This window comes from Mytilus galloprovincialis, chromosome 8 (genome assembly GCF_965363235.1).
Source record: "Mytilus galloprovincialis chromosome 8, xbMytGall1.hap1.1, whole genome shotgun sequence".
NCBI classification, from domain to species: domain Eukaryota; kingdom Metazoa; phylum Mollusca; class Bivalvia; order Mytilida; family Mytilidae; genus Mytilus; species Mytilus galloprovincialis.
In genome coordinates this window covers 17,720,620-17,740,285 of record NC_134845.1, presented here as the reverse complement: position 1 = coordinate 17,740,285, position 19,666 = coordinate 17,720,620, and the positions used below count along the sequence as shown (strand labels likewise).

At 32.3% G+C, this 19,666-nt stretch overlaps 1 protein-coding gene across 4 annotated transcripts; it reads right to left on the bottom strand.

Annotated features, from left to right (window-relative positions):
* Nucleotides 1–2,503: 2,503 nt before the first annotated feature.
* Nucleotides 2,504–11,073, bottom strand: LOC143085222 (endonuclease V-like). Of its 4 annotated transcripts, none has more exons than XM_076261455.1 (8): nt 11,051–11,073; nt 7,815–7,965; nt 7,094–7,280; nt 6,408–6,542; nt 5,899–5,938; nt 5,392–5,573; nt 4,449–4,577; nt 2,504–3,463 (listed from the first exon to the last, which is right to left on the bottom strand). In XM_076261455.1, exons 2-8 carry the CDS (start codon nt 7,895–7,897, stop codon nt 3,275–3,277), a joined length of 945 nt encoding a protein of 314 aa, XP_076117570.1. In that variant the 5' UTR covers nt 7,898–7,965; nt 11,051–11,073; the 3' UTR covers nt 2,504–3,274. The 4 variants fall into 4 exon arrangements, with proteins under 4 accessions (XP_076117570.1, XP_076117569.1, XP_076117572.1 ...); XM_076261454.1 differs by lacking the exon at nt 11,051–11,073 and adding an exon at nt 10,759–10,889; XM_076261457.1 differs by lacking the exon at nt 11,051–11,073 and adding an exon at nt 10,717–10,738.
* Between the last annotated feature and the right edge of the window lie 8,593 nt (nt 11,074–19,666).

Genomic DNA, 19,666 nt, shown 5'->3' with positions numbered 1-19,666 from the left:
CAATTGCACAGTATTCAGCAATAGCAAGAAATCTTCAATTGCACAGTATTGTGCAATAGCAAGAAATTTTCAATTGCACAGTATTGCGCAATAGCAAGAAATCTTCAATTGCACAGTATTGTGCAATAGCAAATATTTTCAATTGCACAGTATTGCGCAATAGCAAGAAATATCTAATTGCACAATATTGTGCAATAGCAAGAAATTTTCAATTGGAGTTATCTTTCTTTGTTCAGAATAGTAGTTGAATCAACTTAAATCATGGTTATATACAATATACAATGTATATTCACTTTTACTACCAACCAATCTTTACCATTCAGTGATAACAAGCACTTTATTTTACATTTTAATATTTTATGATGTATTTAAGAGTAGTTATTGTTGCAAACTCCATTAGAAATTTGAATTGATATCAGTTTTGGAAAAAGGGAAAGGGGGATGTGAAAAAAAATGGGGGGGGGGTAAATTTTTCTCATTTCAGATTTCATAAATAAAAAGAAAATTTCTTCAAACATTTTTTTGAGAGGATTAATATTCAACAGCATGGCTCAAAGGCAAAAAAAAAATTAAGTTCATTAGACCACATTCATTCTGTGTCAGAAACCTATGCTGTGTCAACTATTTAATTTTAGATTTAAATAAGTTTGAAGAAGAAATCTTTAATTGATTTGTAAAATCTTGACATTTGTTTTGTGTAAAAAACCCATATAATGTCAAAAATTTGATCACAATCCAAATTCAGAGCTGTATCATGCTTGAATGTTTTGTCCATACTTGCCCCAACTGTTCAGGGTTCGACCTCTGCGGTTGTATAAAGCTGCGCCCTGCGGAGCACCTGGTTGTTTCTATTCTGTTTCTTTAGTTTGCCTCAACCAAATATTATGAATCTTATACACAATGCTTATTAACACAAAACTCAGATCAACATCAAATTTGGGTAGTCACTCTTACTGTTCTTAGTCCTGAACCTTTATTACATCATATGCAAGCAGGGGCCCATGGACACATTCCCGATTTATCATTTTATACATTGTATATTATATGTGCAAGGGTGACCTGTTCTAATTTATTATTTTCTACCCAAACCTAGAATAAGCTATTTAGTCCCCCACTGCAACCACCAGCAAAACCAGTTTTACCCCCATATTTTATCTATCATTCTTCAATCTATTGATTAAATATTTTGTAAAATTAAGATTGACTTTTGTTCCAGTTGAAAAAAAAAATGCCAAAAGCTCCCATTACATCATTTGCAGAACTTTTTTCTAGTTGAGATTGATTAATTGGTTTTTAATGCCACTTTCAACACTATTGTGCTATTTTGTGGTGGTCAATTTTTAATGGTGTAGGAAACCTGAGAGAACTATCTACCTTCAGTAGTAAAACTGACAATCTTAGTCAATATAGATTAGAGTCAAGTGCACCTGCCTGTGCAGGATTTGAAGTCACAATATCCTACTTTGTGTATAACAGTAGTTGGACTACTTAGGCCACGGAGGCCCCTATTATCAGATCAGGAGATATTATAGAACAATTTGAAGTTTCATTCCGGTTAAGCTATTTTTGCAGACATCGTCACCTTTAAACAAAAAATGTATAAAAAATACAGTTTAAGCATTTTTGTCTGTAAAACTTGAATCAATTGATATTTAAGTCATGACTCCTATCCCAAGAAATTGCAGGCCTGTTCTTGTTGACAGATTGTTGGGTAAGCTTTTATCCTTGAAAATAGAAAATTGCATGAAAAAACTTGTTTTCATCATTGTTTTCTGTGAATCAATTGATATGGTTATATCAGAAGTTACAGATAAAGTTTGAGGTTCCCTGTTGAGTGATATTGGCAGAACTTTTAACCCTAATTTGTTGAGAGGAAAACCTTGATTTATTTAGGGTTTCCTTTGTACTGTCAGTTGTTGAAAATTTCAGCAGCTTTAAATAAATATTCTGAACTGATTAATGATAAGAAAGAAGTTCCTATCTACAACAATTCTCATATGAACTGAAAATTTACCAGACCTCATTCTTAATTGAATGATTGTTGCATGTAAGTGTAAAGTTATCCAATGTACTGTGGATTCATTTATTTTTGTGGGTATCAATTTTCGTGGATTGACAAAAAATTGCATTTTCGTGGATATTTGATTTCGTGGTTTTGCCAATCTCTGTATACAAAGCCTGTAGAAAATTTACGTTTCGTTGAACATTCAAATTCGTGGTTATCATGTACCCACGAAATCCACGAAAATTGGTATCCAACGAATAATAATGAATCCACAGTACCTGTAGAAGTAACAAGTACTAATTTTAAAGTCTTTAAGAAGTCCAGGCAGTGGATCCAGCACTTGAGTAAAGACACAAAACTATAGAGTAAGTTTCAAGCTTCTGAATCAAGTTGCTTTTGCCAATGAATTCAGCAGCATATCGACTCATTGCCAATTGGTAATCTACATTTCTTTCTTAATCATATAAACAATGCAAAAAAGAGTAATAAACAACTGAACTGTAATAATCTTATTTTATTCAAATATTTAACAAATTTCTTAAATATATTAAGAGAGGTAACAAAATGGGATAGAAATTTATAAAATTAATAAAAAAATATCAGATACCACCATTTTTAACTTTAAAATTATAATTATGCAAATGCATTATCAAAATATCTTTCATGTCATTCCTTAAAACACCACAACTTAGTAAAAGTGATAATGATGCATAATAATAAAGATCCCTTTCCTCCCTTAACCTGTTTAAAACTTTCCTTCAAAACATTTTCAGAAAGTATGAACAGACTTTTCTGCATTGCTATATAGAAGATATAATACCTACAAAATATAGTGATATCTAAACAGAAATGTTACCTGAATTTTTTTACAAGACAGCCAACTTGGGATTTGTCATGTTTGTTCAGCTGACATTACCATGGGTATACTGAAGGTACAGCTTCAACACCTGATAATCTTTTTTAATTTGTGAAATTGAAACAACATGTAATTAAAAAGTTCCAAGGAAGTCTGTAATGATGTATGATTTCATCAGTAATTCTAAGAAAAATAATATTTTGTATTCTCCATATTTTATCACTGTATTGCGACTGTAACTCTTATTGCCTTGTTAAATGACATCCCATCTCAGCAAGAATGTTGTTTGAACAAACTAAATACATGTATGAATAATTCAATTCTATCAATTTGTGCTGAAATATTAAAAATACAAAGTAGCAATCGAAATAAAGATTAAAAAGTCCTGATTTGAGGTAGGGGTACAAAACATCTCATGTATTCTCTCCATCAAATAAACAACAAGTATCTTCAAACAGTTCTTCTACATTGTCAACAGGGTTACATTCACTGTTACTATGCTTTGTGGTTTTTGTCCTTTGTTTTTTCTTTCCTTTATTCTTTTGTTCTTCATGTTCACTTCCAAAACTAACTCTTAAATATTCTCTACTCTTTATATCGGCCTAAAAAACAAAACAAAGGTGAGAGGTTTGGGCTCCATGTTGAAGGCCTCACTGTGATTTTGAGATGAACAACAGCAATAAAAGGGCTGTTTCATTGTTTTTTATGTGTTGTTTTTTTGGCTGTGCATGTTCAGATTTTTTGTCATGAGTGGATGCCCCATATCTTTTGTCTTTAGGAAAATATTTAAGTATAATTTTAACATAAATATAAATATTCCTTTTGTAATTTTCTAGTCTTCACTTCTTTTTATACCTGGAACTTTACAAAGTAGAATGAATTTGGCCATACAAATCTACAATTCAATTTTCAAGATGTTGTTTGTACTTTTCAAGAATTGGAAATGATACACATGTTACTTTGTAAGAATCTCTTTCTTCACCACTTTTTTAAGTAAATTTGAAGTGTTCTAGGTTTTGAAAAGACATGGTGATTGATTGAAAAGGTCACTGTGCAGTCTTAAATTATTGATAAAAACAAGAATGGTATGGTAGACAACCTTAAGGATTATGTACCCTTGTGTCGATTCAATGCTAAACATGGAAATTTTATAGAAAATCCACAGCCTTTATCCTTGTACTCTCATATTTGGAATACGATGACTGGTATATATAGGATTAATGTATGCAGTGCTAGCATTGATTTCCTTAAAACAAGTTTATTAATGTAATTATTCGTTAAAACCAATATAAATATGGACCATTATATATGTAGTTTTGATACAATTGAAGTTTGAAAAGTTCGTACAAAAATGGCTACAGAAGGGGTCATATACCTTAATAAGCCTTTTGGAAATGTAAGGTACTATCATGACTATTGATTAACCTCTTTCTTTTTTTTTAAACTATCAATTTGCTTCATGCAAAGAATGGTTGTTTTTTTATTCATCAAAAAAATAATTATATCTGTGATGTACCGATATATCAATCTACTCTCAGAGCCACTCTCAAACCCTGTCTCTAAAAAAGAGTATTTTATTTATAATACCTGTCTAGTTGGCTCTGGTACCCTTTGTTTACAACATTTGTATACTAGCTCTACAGCTGAATCAAGTGTAATCTTGTGACCAGTTGATATGTAAATTGGATTAGGTGCAGAATCACAACTCCTCAGTGCCTGGATTGAAAAAAAGGTATGTTATTAAATCATCCTTAATCAGCTTTATGTAAATGTGACTCATAGAGAAGTCATAAATTAATCAAAATTGGTACTTTGTGTCTTTTATTTAGTTGTTTTTGTGCTCAACTGCTGGTATTTACAGCTGGTTCTTACCTTGTACGTTTAAATAACTCACTTTTAAGAATCAGGTAAAACCTTCACAAAAATGTTTCACATCACTACATTTTGTATCTGTCTGTTCCTAGTCAGGTCTGGTTTTGTTAATGATTATATTATAAACCAGCTTTCTTACTTGAATTGTTTCACATTCTGTCATAGTTGGACCTTTTACAGTTTACTATACAGAATGGATGTCTTGCCGAAAGCTACATGCTTACATAGGGGCGATTACAAAAAAGGCCATTTATTTTTTATATTAAGATTTTCTCACATAGCAGAAGCATTTTTATAGAAGAAGAATCTATTTCGCCATTTCTGTTCTTTCTTTTAAGATTGTTCATCTACTGAGATTAGTTAGTTTAAATTGGTCATTTAAATAGTTCTAAAAAGAATTTGGAAAACATTATCTGTACCTTATATTTGTCAATAATTCTTGTTTTTTTGTACATTTCCTAAGACACAAAATTTCTAAAAGGAGATGTTATGATAACTAATCATATATATTTTATGTTTCTTAATGATTGGTATTATTTTTTACCTTTCCTAAGACTTTACAACAAGGCCCCACCAACAAAATTTCTAAAAGGAGATGGATGTTATGATAACTCATCATATATATCTTATGTTTGTTAATGATTGGTATTATTTGTACCTTTCCTAATACTTTACAACTAGTCCCCACCAATTTAAATGTATCCCCTCCTTTAGATAACTGTTTAATCTTAAGCTGATGGTCATCATCATTTTCTATTCCATCCACTTGGAAAAGATTCTTGGCAACACCAATACATGGAGTGTCTAATAAAACACCTAAATGACATGCTAGGCCAAACCCTACAACAAAGACAGGTTTAAATTTAGAAATAATAATTGTGAAAAAGTTATAAGCATGATGAATTTAAAACAATTTGAAATCTTCATTTCCAAAATCCTCCTAAACATTGAGGCATACATAGAATTATTCTGATTAATCAACATATGACTTGAATCTGACATTAATTGTCTGACCTAATTTTACATAGAATTCAATCCTGAGAATTTATCTGTTGAACATTAAAATTTATGTTATTTTCTACATCACATCAAAATTCACTTTACCTAAACCTAGTCTGGAGGCTTGGTTGTGATAGAAAAAGTCAAAAGATTTGGAAATTCTTACCTCGAGGATGAAGAATTCCATTTCCATCTACCATTATAACCTGTAATGAAGAAGGTAAATCATAATTCAAATTGTTAACTAATCCTTTGCTTATTGTGTGCTTTTTGCTGACAGTGCAAAAACTGTTTTTTGTGCCATGGATAGATACCACATACATGTATCCTTTTTTTAATTTTTTATTGTATTTGCATCTTTTAATGTTTATAACAACACTTGAAAACCATTAATCCATGGCCTCTTTGGAAACTTTTGGGGATTTCCTGCCTAGTATCCAATACTAGACTTCAAATTCTCAAAAGTTAATGAGAGGATATTCAAAATATCATTTAGTTCACTCCTTTACTGCTGATAGATATTTGACTGTGATCTTTCCTTTCTTTCAAAATAAAGCATGTTTCATTATAATATCACTACATTGTAGTCAGACTTCATGTACTTGGTACGGGTACTGAAATTTACTTAGTTTTTTTTTTTTATTAAATTAAAGATCACATAAAAAATAGTTTCACCTGAGGTACATATTGTGGTTGTGTTTTCTTTAGTTTGTTGTACATTTCTTCAAGTAGATATGCTTCTCTGAAGGCAAGGAACCCTGGGATATATGGTGCTGTTAATTTGATCATCTGACAATCTTCATACACAACCTACGTTAATAAATCATTATCTCAGTAACATATGACTGCATAATTAAGAATATCATTACAATGGATGGTTAAATAAAAACAACTAGTCTTTCACAAAATCTTTGAGTCTCAGCGTGTATATTAAGACAAACAAAATATCAAACTTGATTGGTAATAAATGTCATTTTTATATTGTATTAAAAAAATAATAATCAATATTTCTCTATGAAACCAATCATTCATTTTCTAAATAAACTTTTACACTTAAAATTATGATACATTCTCTAACTTGATGTATGGTGGCCCTGAGAGTTTATGCTTATTCATTAATATTTGGATAAATATTAGAGCGAAACCATATAAACAAAAGATTAAGTTCTATAATTAACTGCTAATTATATAACTGTCTAGCTGTTTATCAACATTGTATGTTACAAATAAGTTCCAACAAACTGAAAAAAGCCCTTAATAGAAAACCAACTTTACAATAACTTTAACATTATATTAAGTTAATTTAAAAAAAATATATTCAAAGGAATTTCTTAAAACTTATATCAGTGAGTGCTCTGTACCTCTAGTTGTGGAAAATTGAGAACAATAAGTGCAGCACATGCATTTACATGATCTCCCTTGACAAAGGAAATATCAACACCACCTATCAAGAAATTATCTGAAGTTTTTCCTTGGCAACAGGATATTATCTTGGTTATATCACTAGAGTCTGTTAACACCATCTGCTTCTTCAACTTCATCTGTTCTCTGTAAAAGTAACATGAAGTCAAATTATAACCTCAAACCAGGTAAAGATATTATTGGATTAGAGAGGTTAAATTTGTTCATAATTTATTTCTAAAATCTATGACAGGTTCACTGTTTTTGATTATGATAAACAGTATTTTTTGAAACCTTTTATTACTATGTATTACAAACACTTGATTTTATCACATGGTTTGTAATGTAAGATTAGAATACCAGACTTTCAAAAAATAAATAAAATTGGTTGATAAAAACAGCCAGGTTCATCCAAGAAAGATGACAGATGAAGAAGTTATAGGAACTTTATTGATCTTATTATATATTTCTCATAGGTTTCCCGACCTATATATTCATGTATATCTCTAAGCTGGAAAAAGTGACCTATTTAGTAGCATATCCTATCCCCTCGTATTGTATTATAGGAAGAAACCACTCTTCAATCAGTAATAAATATTATGAAATGGTACTGAGTTGCACACCCTCTCTACATATCTTGTAGAAAACACTAACAATCATTATTTAATAAAAGTGAAATACCTCTCCCATTTATCTTTAATTTCGTCAGGAATCTGACTTTGCTGTTCTTCCTGTCTGTCCACAGTACTTCCTGAATCATTCATCTTAAATCGTCTTTATCTTGTTCCCAATATAGTGATATGTTCTCTATAGGCCAGAATAGACTGATAAACTGAAATAAAATTGAGAATGGAAATGGGGAATGTGCCAAAGAGACAACAACCTGACCATAAAGCAGACAACAGCAGAAGGTCACCAACAGGTCTTCAATGCAACGAGAAATTCCCGCTCCCGGAGGCGTCCTTCAACTGGCCCCTAAACAAATATATACTAGTTCAGTGATAATGAACGCCATACTAAACTCCAAATTGTACACAAGAAACTAAAAGTTAAAATAATACAAGACTAACAAAGGCCAGAGGCTACTGACTTGGGACAGGCGCAAAAATGCGGCAGGGTTAAACATGTTTGTGAGATCTCAACCCTCCCCCTATACCTCTAGCCAATGCAGAAAAGTAAACGCATAACAATACGCACATTAAAATTCAGTTCAAGAGAAGTCCGAGTCTGATGTCAGAAGATGTAACCAAAGAAAATAAACAAAATGACAATAATACATAAATAACATCAGACTACTAGCAGTTAACTGACATGCCAGCTCCAGACTTCAATTAAACTGATTGAAAAATTATGTCTTCATCACATGAATATCAGGCACAATCATCCCCGTGAGGGGTTTAGTATCATACCATCATAACATATATGAGAAGAACATAACCCGTGTCATGCCAACAACTGGTTTATAAATAATGAATGTGTTTAGTTCCGATGCAAAGACCCTATAAGTGAATCAATATTAACGCTAAAGTATGCAATCTTTAATGAACTGACAACAGTATCGTAACTATATCCCTTCATGATAAGTCTATTTAAAGGTTTTGTTAGCTTCTGAGGTGAATACTGACATTTTTGTGCTTTATAAAGAATATTTCCATAAAAGATTGGATGTGAAATACATGTACCTGAATGTATAAGAAGTCTGCATGTTGAGCTATATTTCCAAATAAGGTCCTTATACCGATGATAAAATTTAGTAAATGTTTTGACTAGTTTGTGATATCGAAAACCCTGGTGTAACAATTTTTCAGTAATACATAAATTTCACTCGTTAAAATCTAAAACATTGTTACATACACGAGCGAATCGTACAAGTTGAGATATATAAACACCGTAAGATGGTGACAAGGGAACAGGCCTGTTTTGCAGGCTCAACATGTTGATTGAAGTTTCATGTTGAACCAGGCCTAAAAGCAAGTTTTTTTGCAAATTGCTTTCGAGACATTTTGACCTCGAATCAGTACACCTAGAAATGTTTTAAGGCATGGCAGGAACTACATGTAGATAACAGATGGTGCCAAAACAAACTAAGTTGGGAAAAAGTTTTGATAAGCGCCACTCATATTATTAATGTTGTGAGTAATTGATTTAAATGGTCAACATGGTCAACAGATGGACAACAGACATAAGACATTGGCAAACATTAAGCGATTTAAACTGTGTAACTGAGTGGATCATATCACATGAATCTCATGTGTTTGTTTATTTTACCATCTTCTGCAGAATAGAAGAAAATGCACATCAAAATCAAGGTAAGTTTTTAATTTCCTAAAATAAAAAACTACATATAACTTTTATATATCTAGGTTCTGACATGCCTTTAAACTTTCCTAGATGCATCAGTTTGTCTGTTTATCTCATAGTAAATTTTGTGGTGTAAACATGGTACATGTAGGTCTGGTCACCACCGAACACCACTGCATTCCCAAAAAATTATTATATTGTCTTTTATCATTATAAATGTTACTTAAATATAATATTCAAGTTATTAATTCAACAAATCAGAAGATTTAAGAGTCCAAATACATGTATCTACAGAAAACAGAAAAGGAGAGTCTATAACACCCCACTTTTAACTCCGCAGAACGTTCCTAATGGACACCTCAAATATATTTTTTTCCATTTTTTTCTTCTTCTATCTCTTCTATACCAGTAATAAGAAAATAGACAAATATCACGATCTAACCTAGAACAGAGATTGAGGATACTTGAACGTTGGTCTTATTGGGGTCTACGCGTGATGCGGGATTGCCGATTTTTTGTAAGCGTGACACATATGAAAGTCAAATTATTGTGGTGTGAAAACAGGAAATGAGGTCTTGCAGGACCTGGGAAATGACAAAAAAATGAGAATAGCTTACGTATATAGTGTAAGCGGGATACGGGAATCTGACAAAACAGTAAGCGGGATCCAGGATTGGAACCCCCCAATGAGACCCCCTTGAACTGTTTACTAATTATGACACACAATGGAATCCGGAAAGTGATGAATCTGGAGACGTTTTTCCTTATATTGATTATCGTTCGGTGGTGAAAAGACCCAACTGTGTAAAGAATGTGTAAACATGTCCATACTGACTTTTTAATTCCTTTTTAAAGAACCTTAAACATTGTGTATTTATTTTCACAGCGAAAATTAAATTATTACAGAAACTACTTTAGTAATATGGCCGAAGATGTACATTTGCACATGACCAAATACACTAACCTGAAAAATTATGATCCTGTGCCTAAACAATTTAACTGGGTGATTATTGAATGTGACATTACGGTTACCCAGAGAAACTACAGTACCAAGTAGAAACAAGAAAGCGCATAGAACCAGTTGTTTCAAACTTAATTATTGACTAAGGATGAGGCTCAGGATCAAGGCTTAACTGGAAGGTGAACCATGACCGAAATGTCTTGCTTCCTGCAATTTTTTTTGAAGTCAGAAGAAAAAAAAGCAAATGCAAGACTTCAGACTTTTTAGAAACATTTACGTGATATGTCATGCAAAATATACATCGATATTGTAAAATACAACCTTTTTGTAACATATATTTCTGTGCACTTATAACTTATACACCTTTAGTCATAAAACATAGAATATGATAACTGATGAAATATTTCGCAACTGAAATTATGCCGGATGTAAACAAAGTGCATGTAATAAAAAAAATTGTGCAGAGCAAGTCCGATGAAAATCCGCGGAAGCAAGACAAACTCGTCCAAATCATTAAATCGCCCCACACGAAATCGGCCCACCTTTTCACCTACTCGCTCCACTTATCAAAATCGCCCCATTTTTGTCGTACCAACTCGCCACATTAAAAAAAATGCCCCACTTATGAAAAAGGGTAACATCATGTTAAATATACATTTATATATATATATGTACTCATGCAAACTCGCTATTTGAACCATTGAAGTATTTTGTTTGTCTTGTAGTCACAATTTAACTGTTATTATTCTGCCCTAGGACGGGAACTGCGATTAGTGGATACAATATATGTATAGGTATTTATTTGCGACGTCACCAGGCATGATCGACATTTTTTCAGGACGTCACAATAGGAAATTCAGGAGAAATCAAGAAAATTTAACGTCATAATTAAATTTCGACCAATCATTTGTTGAGATTGAATATGATTCCATTAGTGATGAGAAACATTTTACTCACAACGCTCAAGAAATGTGAAAATAGCTCAAAAATAAGAGAATATAGAATACAGGTCTGCAAACTCCCCCAACTTAAATGAAAACTTGTCTACCCAAATACAAAAAAAAAAAAAAAAAAACACATCGAAATTTAATATATGCATGGTTATTATTGAAAGTTTAAATGATATTTCACATATATTAATACAATTGTAGATAGATACACTATTTATTATAATGTAATTTACGTATTTGTATTCTTGCAAACTTAGTTATTTGCAAAACAATTGCAAAGAAACCTGTTTATTGTATCATAAACCGATATATTTCTAATTTAGCAGCAAATTGTTTTAAAAAACAATCTGGTTATAGATTTAATTTGGCACCGGTGACCTTACCCATTTAACAACAGCTACATATCAATCACATAAAAAAATCCGATTCAATAGACAACACCATTCACTACTACCATAAATGCATTGAATTAATAATAATAAAAAAAAAGATAACTGTAGGGTAACAATATTGGACCGCTTGTCTACTCTATATACAGTTTGAATACTCGTAAACAGAATCACCAGACCATTTTATTACACAAGACAAAGAACAACAGAATAAGTTGTCCAATTAAACAACACAATCAAAGAGGTAAACAGTAAAATTAAAAGCCATACTCCAAAATGCTCAAATGACTTGCCAGTTGACTATGAACTTCTTCAAATATTTAACATACAATTACCCTGCTGCAAATGTCAGAGGATATATTTGTTATCCTTTACATTTCACAGTTACGAAACTCAAGTGACAAGAATATACAAACTAAACTCATGGAAATAACTACATTCATCCAACTCTCTCAAATCCACGAAGAAAGACAGCCTCCTTGACACAGTACTAACCACAAACCCATCACTAGTCAATACATAAAAAATCCCACCTGACATATCAGACCATGAAATGATAGTTAAAAACTGTGACACAAAACCTTACTATCAGCGTAGAAAACACAGGATCCGTTATATTAAGGTGGTACCTAACACTACAGGGAGATAACTTTGTAAAGTCAGTTTTACGTTTTAATTACGTTGTGTTGTAAACGGAATATAAAAGCTTCTCAATGATCAAAATTGGTGTTTGTCAAACTGCTATATAACCAGTGTAATTTTTCTGACAAAACGGTTGGTTCAAAATTTTTGAAATTTTTATATTTTTGTTAAAGATTCAAAGTAAATACTTTGACAAAATTTTATGAAAATTAAACGAGCCAAATTAATTTTAGTGAAAGTGTTGGGTACCACCTTATCTCAAAGGCAAACTGGAACAATATAAAAAGTAATTACGCTTACATCAACAATACTCCGACAGATGCAGGATGGTGGAATCAATGCACAAGAAATGAGTGACACTCCCAAGATAGAGCTCATTTAAAGTATGGAAAAACACTTTCCATCAAAAGAAATTCACCCCAAGAACAACTTACCCTGGATAAACCAAAAAAATAAGGAAACTGCTAAAAAAGAAACAAAGGCAATACCTAAATGCTAAACGAGTTAAAAGTAGACCAATTACAGACAGTTCCAAAATAAAGTAAACAGCAGATCAGGAAAGCAACACACTCTTACTGCAATGACACTATCATCAAAGGCCTAACAACAGTACAAATACAAAGCCATAATGATTCTGAAAGCACATCAAATCCTGGAAAACGGATAACATTGGTGTATATTTTCTTTTAAAACGATGGGAAGCTGATCAGTGACAGCAAAGGGGAGACTGAAATTTTAATTCAACAATTTAGATCCGTATTCACATTGACAAATTAACATCAATAAACAAAAATACATATACATCGGAGAAACCATATCCGAACTACTAATCAATACTACAGGTATCGAAAAACTACTCAAATATGTGAATCTATCGAAAGCGTCTGGACTAGGCAGTATTCTAAAACAATTTTAAATGGGAGACAAAGATGTTGCAGAGCAGAAAACTACAGACCAGTTTCATTAACATCGGTGCCTTGCAAATTCAACCATGGATTGAGATCTGACTATTCGTGACAAATACAATTGCTAGTCAACTAACATGACTTTTTTCAAACCTTTTGACAATGTATTACATAGCAAGCTATTATAGAAAATGGGAAAATACGAAATTCAAGAACAAATAAACAACTGGCTAAATATGTTTCTGACATAGCAGAAGTTGAATGCTGTAGTAGAGGGAGAACAGTCTGAAGATATAAAAGAGGACTCAGGAGTTCCACGAGGAACAATAATTAGACCATAACTCTTCTTATTACACATAACATAAATTTCCCGGACACTGTCAAATCATCAGTACGGCTGTTCGCCGATGACTTCTTACTGTGCGGAACCATCAAAACAGAGCAAAATTACAAACTACTGCAATATGACTTTATAATCCTGAAAGATTGGGAAAACAAATTGGAAAATGATTTAACGCAAAAAGAAACGCATCAGAAACAAAAGCTAGAGGTTCTACATGCTCAATGGGCACATGATCCAACAAATCCAGAACAACCAAAACCTATGATTACATACTAGTACATCAGAAGATCTGAAGTGGAACACACATATTACGAGTGTTGTAAAAAAAAAGACAAACTCAATCCTAGGCTTCCTCAGAAAAAAACATAAGATACTGTCCACAGGAATGTACGAAAACTGTTTACATTTCTCTAGAAGGTTTAACTATGGAATATGCAGCAACAGTATGGGACCCCGATAGTGTAGCAGTTACAAATAAGTTAGAAAGAATAAAGCGGAATACACCGCGAATCATAACTGGCGACTTCAAACAGGAGAAGATAGATGCATAACAAAAATGTTTGCTAAATCTCAACTCCAAAAATTACACTAGAGACTCACAAGACCAAATCTTATATTTTTGTAAAAGGCGGTTGAGTCTTTGGATCCTGCTATTGATACAAACGACTACAATAATCAGCACGACCAAGACGAACCATCACAACAAAAAAGTTTGACAATTACCAAGCAACTAAAAGTGTTGAAAAAACAAGTGAGAGACAATATAAGTTGTTTTGACATTCCAACCAGTATAACACCGCGACATGTTAATTCATTCCTTGTGTCCACAATAACTAACTGAAACCACATAGAAGACACATACTTGCAACAAGTATAAAGAGCCTTAAATCTGCAAAATGTCAGTAAATTGACGGCGCCTTCATCACTTTGCATAAAAGCCAGTATTGGAAACTTCGACATACCAATGCAAATACAGATACAGAAGTTCAAAACAGATAACAATAGTCTCCCGATGTTCTAAAAAACCTAGTAAGTCCATTCTGAAATACAAATGAAGTTAAACAACGAAAGAAATTGCAAGAACTCCAAAAGCAGAAATATTGGTGCAATGACGAGGTCGACCTTTTTATCTTTAGAGTCAATGGGAGGCAACAAAAGTTTATTTAAGTTCCAATCCAGTATATCCATTTTGAATTGAAGGTGGGTCTATTTTTGAAATAATAATCAATTGAGAATCGCAAGATGAGACGAATACTTACTAATTAAATACACATTTTGTTCGTATTTTTATTACTGAAGCCAAATCGACCAAAGTTAAGTACAATCAAGTTGGCAAATGCCGGTAGACGACCGAAAATGATATGTGGCTTAATAAAATCCTCTTTACCTAAGAATTACTGGGAAATAGAAATATGGTCACCCGAGTCTTACAAAAGTAAGGCGTCCGTTTGATTGTACGGGATGTCCAAGTCCGGTCAGAATGGGGAAAGTAAGTTAAATTAAAGAAAGTGCCACGGCCTTTGTACGTAAAAAACTCTTGCAACCTCTCTTTTGCTGGTTCATATGTGTTGCCAAATTTCTGTCTCTTATATATACTGTACCATCATTTTCCAGTGCAGTTTTTAAACATGCTAGACCTTCATCCCGGACAATCTATATATTTAAAGGAGAACCTATATATTGGAGGTATTGTTGATTTGTTCTCGTCCTGAATGTGCATGAGATATTTGTCACTGGACGCCAAGCAACCAACAATCAATCGTTTATCTTAAAAGAACCGATTTTTATTTTCAACCCTTAAAGCTTTTAAAGAAAAGATTTTTAAAACCTTTTTCATAGATGAACGGCACAAAGATCAATGACGAATAAATTAAACATCAAAAAGAAATATGAGCCTTTATCTTTATAAACGCCTACAAAAAAACAATGTCAAAACAATATCACACATCATTTTAGATACTTATCAAAATATAGTTATAAATGTTTCTTTCCTAACATATATATCTAATTTGATCATTGTTATTTTATGTGATTCTATTGAATTCATATGAATGTATTTCTGTTAAAATCTCCAGTGATGACATAATACTTCCCATAAGACATGTATGACAGATCTTCAACCAGTACTAACGATCAGGGGCCAACAATTAATAAAATTGTTCCTTTTGATCAACCTGCATTGAAAAACCAACAATCGTTTAAGGCATTCATACATTGTATAATATGAATGAATTAGCTCGTTTCAAATTTCATCGTACATAAATGAAAAACTCAAATTCACCAATTATCTAAAGCACATGCAATCAATTACACAGCTACGACATGTCACTTCAAAAGTACAGTAAGTACAAACGATACGTGAGCAACTGTATCAACTTACCTGCTTTTCAATGCAAACAAAATGTTCAGAAATATGATTATGATATGATGTAATGAGTAAGTGACATGCAGCTCAAATTTATTCATATTATGGATATACATGCATTTTATTTTTTAAAAAAGATCCAGTCTCAAGTATATATGTTAAGTTGTTAAGAAATATATAAAGTTTTAGCTCAATGCAACTTCCTAATTTAAAAATGAATTAAACTAAACTCATAATATTGTCAAAAAAGTTGCTAGATAAAAGAATGAACTAATGAAAGATTTGGTATGGCAAAACGTAGACATTCATACCAACGTGTGCAAACTAAAAACTTTCTTCTCAAAGAATCATATTAGGTAGAAAGTAGATATTTTAAAACAGAATTAACATGTTAAATTCGTCATTCTTCAGATTTTGTAACTTAACTACTAAGAAAGAAGTCAGAATAAAATCATTAAGGCAGAGCATTGAAAGTGTAGAATTGTCGCCTTAAACACAAAAAAATAATTCAAATTCTATCAGAAGTAATTAAAAGCTAGGGGGTCTTTAGTTTGAAGTTCTATCATATTAAACCTCATAAAAGTTTATAAGATAATCGAACAAGATTTCTTTTTGAAGTAAAATGCAATGAAAAGTGAACAATTTTTGTAAGAACTTGCATCTGATACCTCCTTGCATGAGGATTAATGTTTTTGTATGTTTACATTCATTGTATGTTGTTGTCCATTCGTTTGATGTGGTTTGTCGTTTGATTTTGCCATTTGATTATGGACTTTCTGTTTTGAATTTACCTCGGAGTTATTGTACTTTTCACCTACGATATCTTTTCGAAGACCACATATTATCTCTAGATTATTTTTGTTTATAGCTCATTCATCTTTTTAATAAGCTTAAACACATTTTGGCCTCGATCATCACTGACGAACATCTGGTGCAGGAAAAAATGGTACTGCATATTTTATTAAGATATATTTTGGGGTTAATGGTTGTATAAAAAAAGTAAAATGACAAAAATACTGAACTCCAGGGAAATATAGAATTAGAATAATGCAATTGTGTAGTCGCACCAAGGGTCCACAGTAGGCACATAACACTGCTTAATACTACATGTAAACGTAAATAACACAAGGAAACAAAGGATAGTATTGTATTAATTGAAATTGCTTATCACAGAATCATGCTGGACATTAAAAAAAAATAACACGTTCCTTTACACAATATATATTGTATCACTCTGATTAAATAATTAGGTGATAGAATAGAAAGTATATGGACTTTTTGATAATAGTGACGATACGATCCGGAATACTGCAACTAAATTGTAAAAGACCAGTTCTTCCATAACTCGAATAATTCAAGCCCTTTCCGTGTCCGATTTTCTCCCACACGAGGGCTTGAACTCTTTGTGATCATTGGCCGCGTCGCCTGCTCTCTGTGAGAGAGAGCCAATCAGCGGCGATCAGGATATGAGTCTGCGCAACTCTCTTGAAATTGTCTTACCAAACATTGTGTTCAATTAACACAAATCCGATAATAATTAATTAACATCAATTAACATCAGTTTACACCATTTATCATCAATTAACATCCGGAACTCCTCCTTCTTTAGCTGCCAATTTAAATCAAAATTCCCATATTGCAAAGCGGTGTGAATTTTCCGGTTGACGGTCTTGATCGAGGAAGACGTTCAGGCGTTAATGTAGCCTTCGTAGATCAGCGGAATATAACGACTGAATTATTCGGGTTAGTTCTTCCACAGATTGAAAATGTGAATAAAAAAGATTGAAATTATTCATGCTGAGTTATCAAGATCTAACGGCAACGTTATTAAAAAGTACTGAAACTACCAAGATGAAAACCAATATAATAATTAATCAACAGCCCTGATTACAATATAAAACCCACTTTAAAGTATAAAAGTTTCTTCTTTTGTGTTCATCGTAATATAGAGTTACACAACGCTTGTTGGGTTTCAACAGAACGTCATCACAACTGTAATCCTTCTGGAGGTGTCCAATGTAAACACAAAAGCTAGATACGATTTACGTTTATTTGTCAAGATCTAACGACTTAATTAGTGTAATAATCATAGTAACCAAGACACATATAATTGCTCACGTCACATTCATATTTGCATTTAAACATTAAAAAAATAATCAGTGTTGACGGAGTCTTTAATTACATCTATATGAATACAATCCTAAGCGACAAAAACCATCTAGCACTCATTTCCCATAATCATACCTGTCTGATAACTTTATACACAATGACTATAAATTAGATTAGGGGATACACCAAAGACCCAAATTTCTTAGCCTTCAGTCTACCGAAATTTGCTAACTTTTCTCATGAACATAACGATTTTCATCATATTGTCAAATAATAATCAAGGTTTGCAACATAACCAATCTTTAAATGCCTTTATTATATAAACTTCAGTTTCATTGAAGCAATATGCAACCATTTGTTTATGTAGCACATTGTTTTTTTTCTTTTTTTTTTGTAGCTTTCTATCGGAATCGTTATCTCACTTTGTGCGCACAAGGGTAATATTTCAATTATGTCTTTATGTATTAATCGACCATTTAGATTTGTTCTCTCTGTAACTGTGGATTATATACATGTATTTATTTGCTTTAAGTCCGACGACAAATAGTACATGCAAATTAAAGACAAAAATTGTTCATTGCAACAGGTCACCTACGAACCCCGTAAAAAGTTGTTGCAAGTGTTACTTATTGGAATAGGACAGTTGTTATCCATTCGTTTGATGTTTTTGAGCTTTTGATTTTGCCATCTCATTAGGGAGTTTTCGTTTTGAATTTTCTTCGGAGTTCAGTATTTTTGTGGTTTTACGTTTTACAGAGAGCATGACACGCTCCTTACGTCCAATTTTGAGCAGACGTGACTGCGTTATAATGTCCGATGAAAAAAAGTTTAGAAATAACCATACTTTTATATCCAATTAAAACTTTGAGGTGACCTAGATAGTGAGTAATCTTGTATTGTCAAACAATTGCGTTTCCTAATAAAAATCTAAACTTCAATAAATTCAATGAACCGAGCTATGAACATAGCAGGAATTTAGGATAATTTGAATGCGTCATTGTGTTAACAAAACATGAAATCATTATCATTCTATAGACCATTATATATGCACATTGGACAGGTCGTTATCCTTTTAGATGTGATTTTCAATTTTTCAATTATTTTCTGTTCTGATTGTACATAGCTTCATTTGCTTGAAATGCTATAGTAAGAATGATTTGGAGATTGTGTAAAAAAACACCTAGTTTTTATTTAATCAACTAAAGTAATGAGGCAATATACTGGCATTGCAGACAGGTGTTTTACTTTTCATTTTTTCACTTGTAAAATTGCAAAAGTCTTAAATATTCGCTCATTGAAACTCTGATCATTTATATCGGTAAATTGTTTCAGCTCCAATTCATTGTCCGCTCTAACAGAAACTTTTTACAGGGTTTTGTGGTTTTTATGCCCCATCTACGATAGTAGAGGGGCATTATGTTTTCTGGTCTGTGCCTCCGTTCGTCCGTCCGGTTAAAGTTTTTGGTCGAGGTAGTTTTTGATGAAGCTGAAGTCCAATCAACTTGAAACTTAATACACATGTTCCCCATGATATGATCTTTCTAATTTTAATGCCAAATTATAGTTTT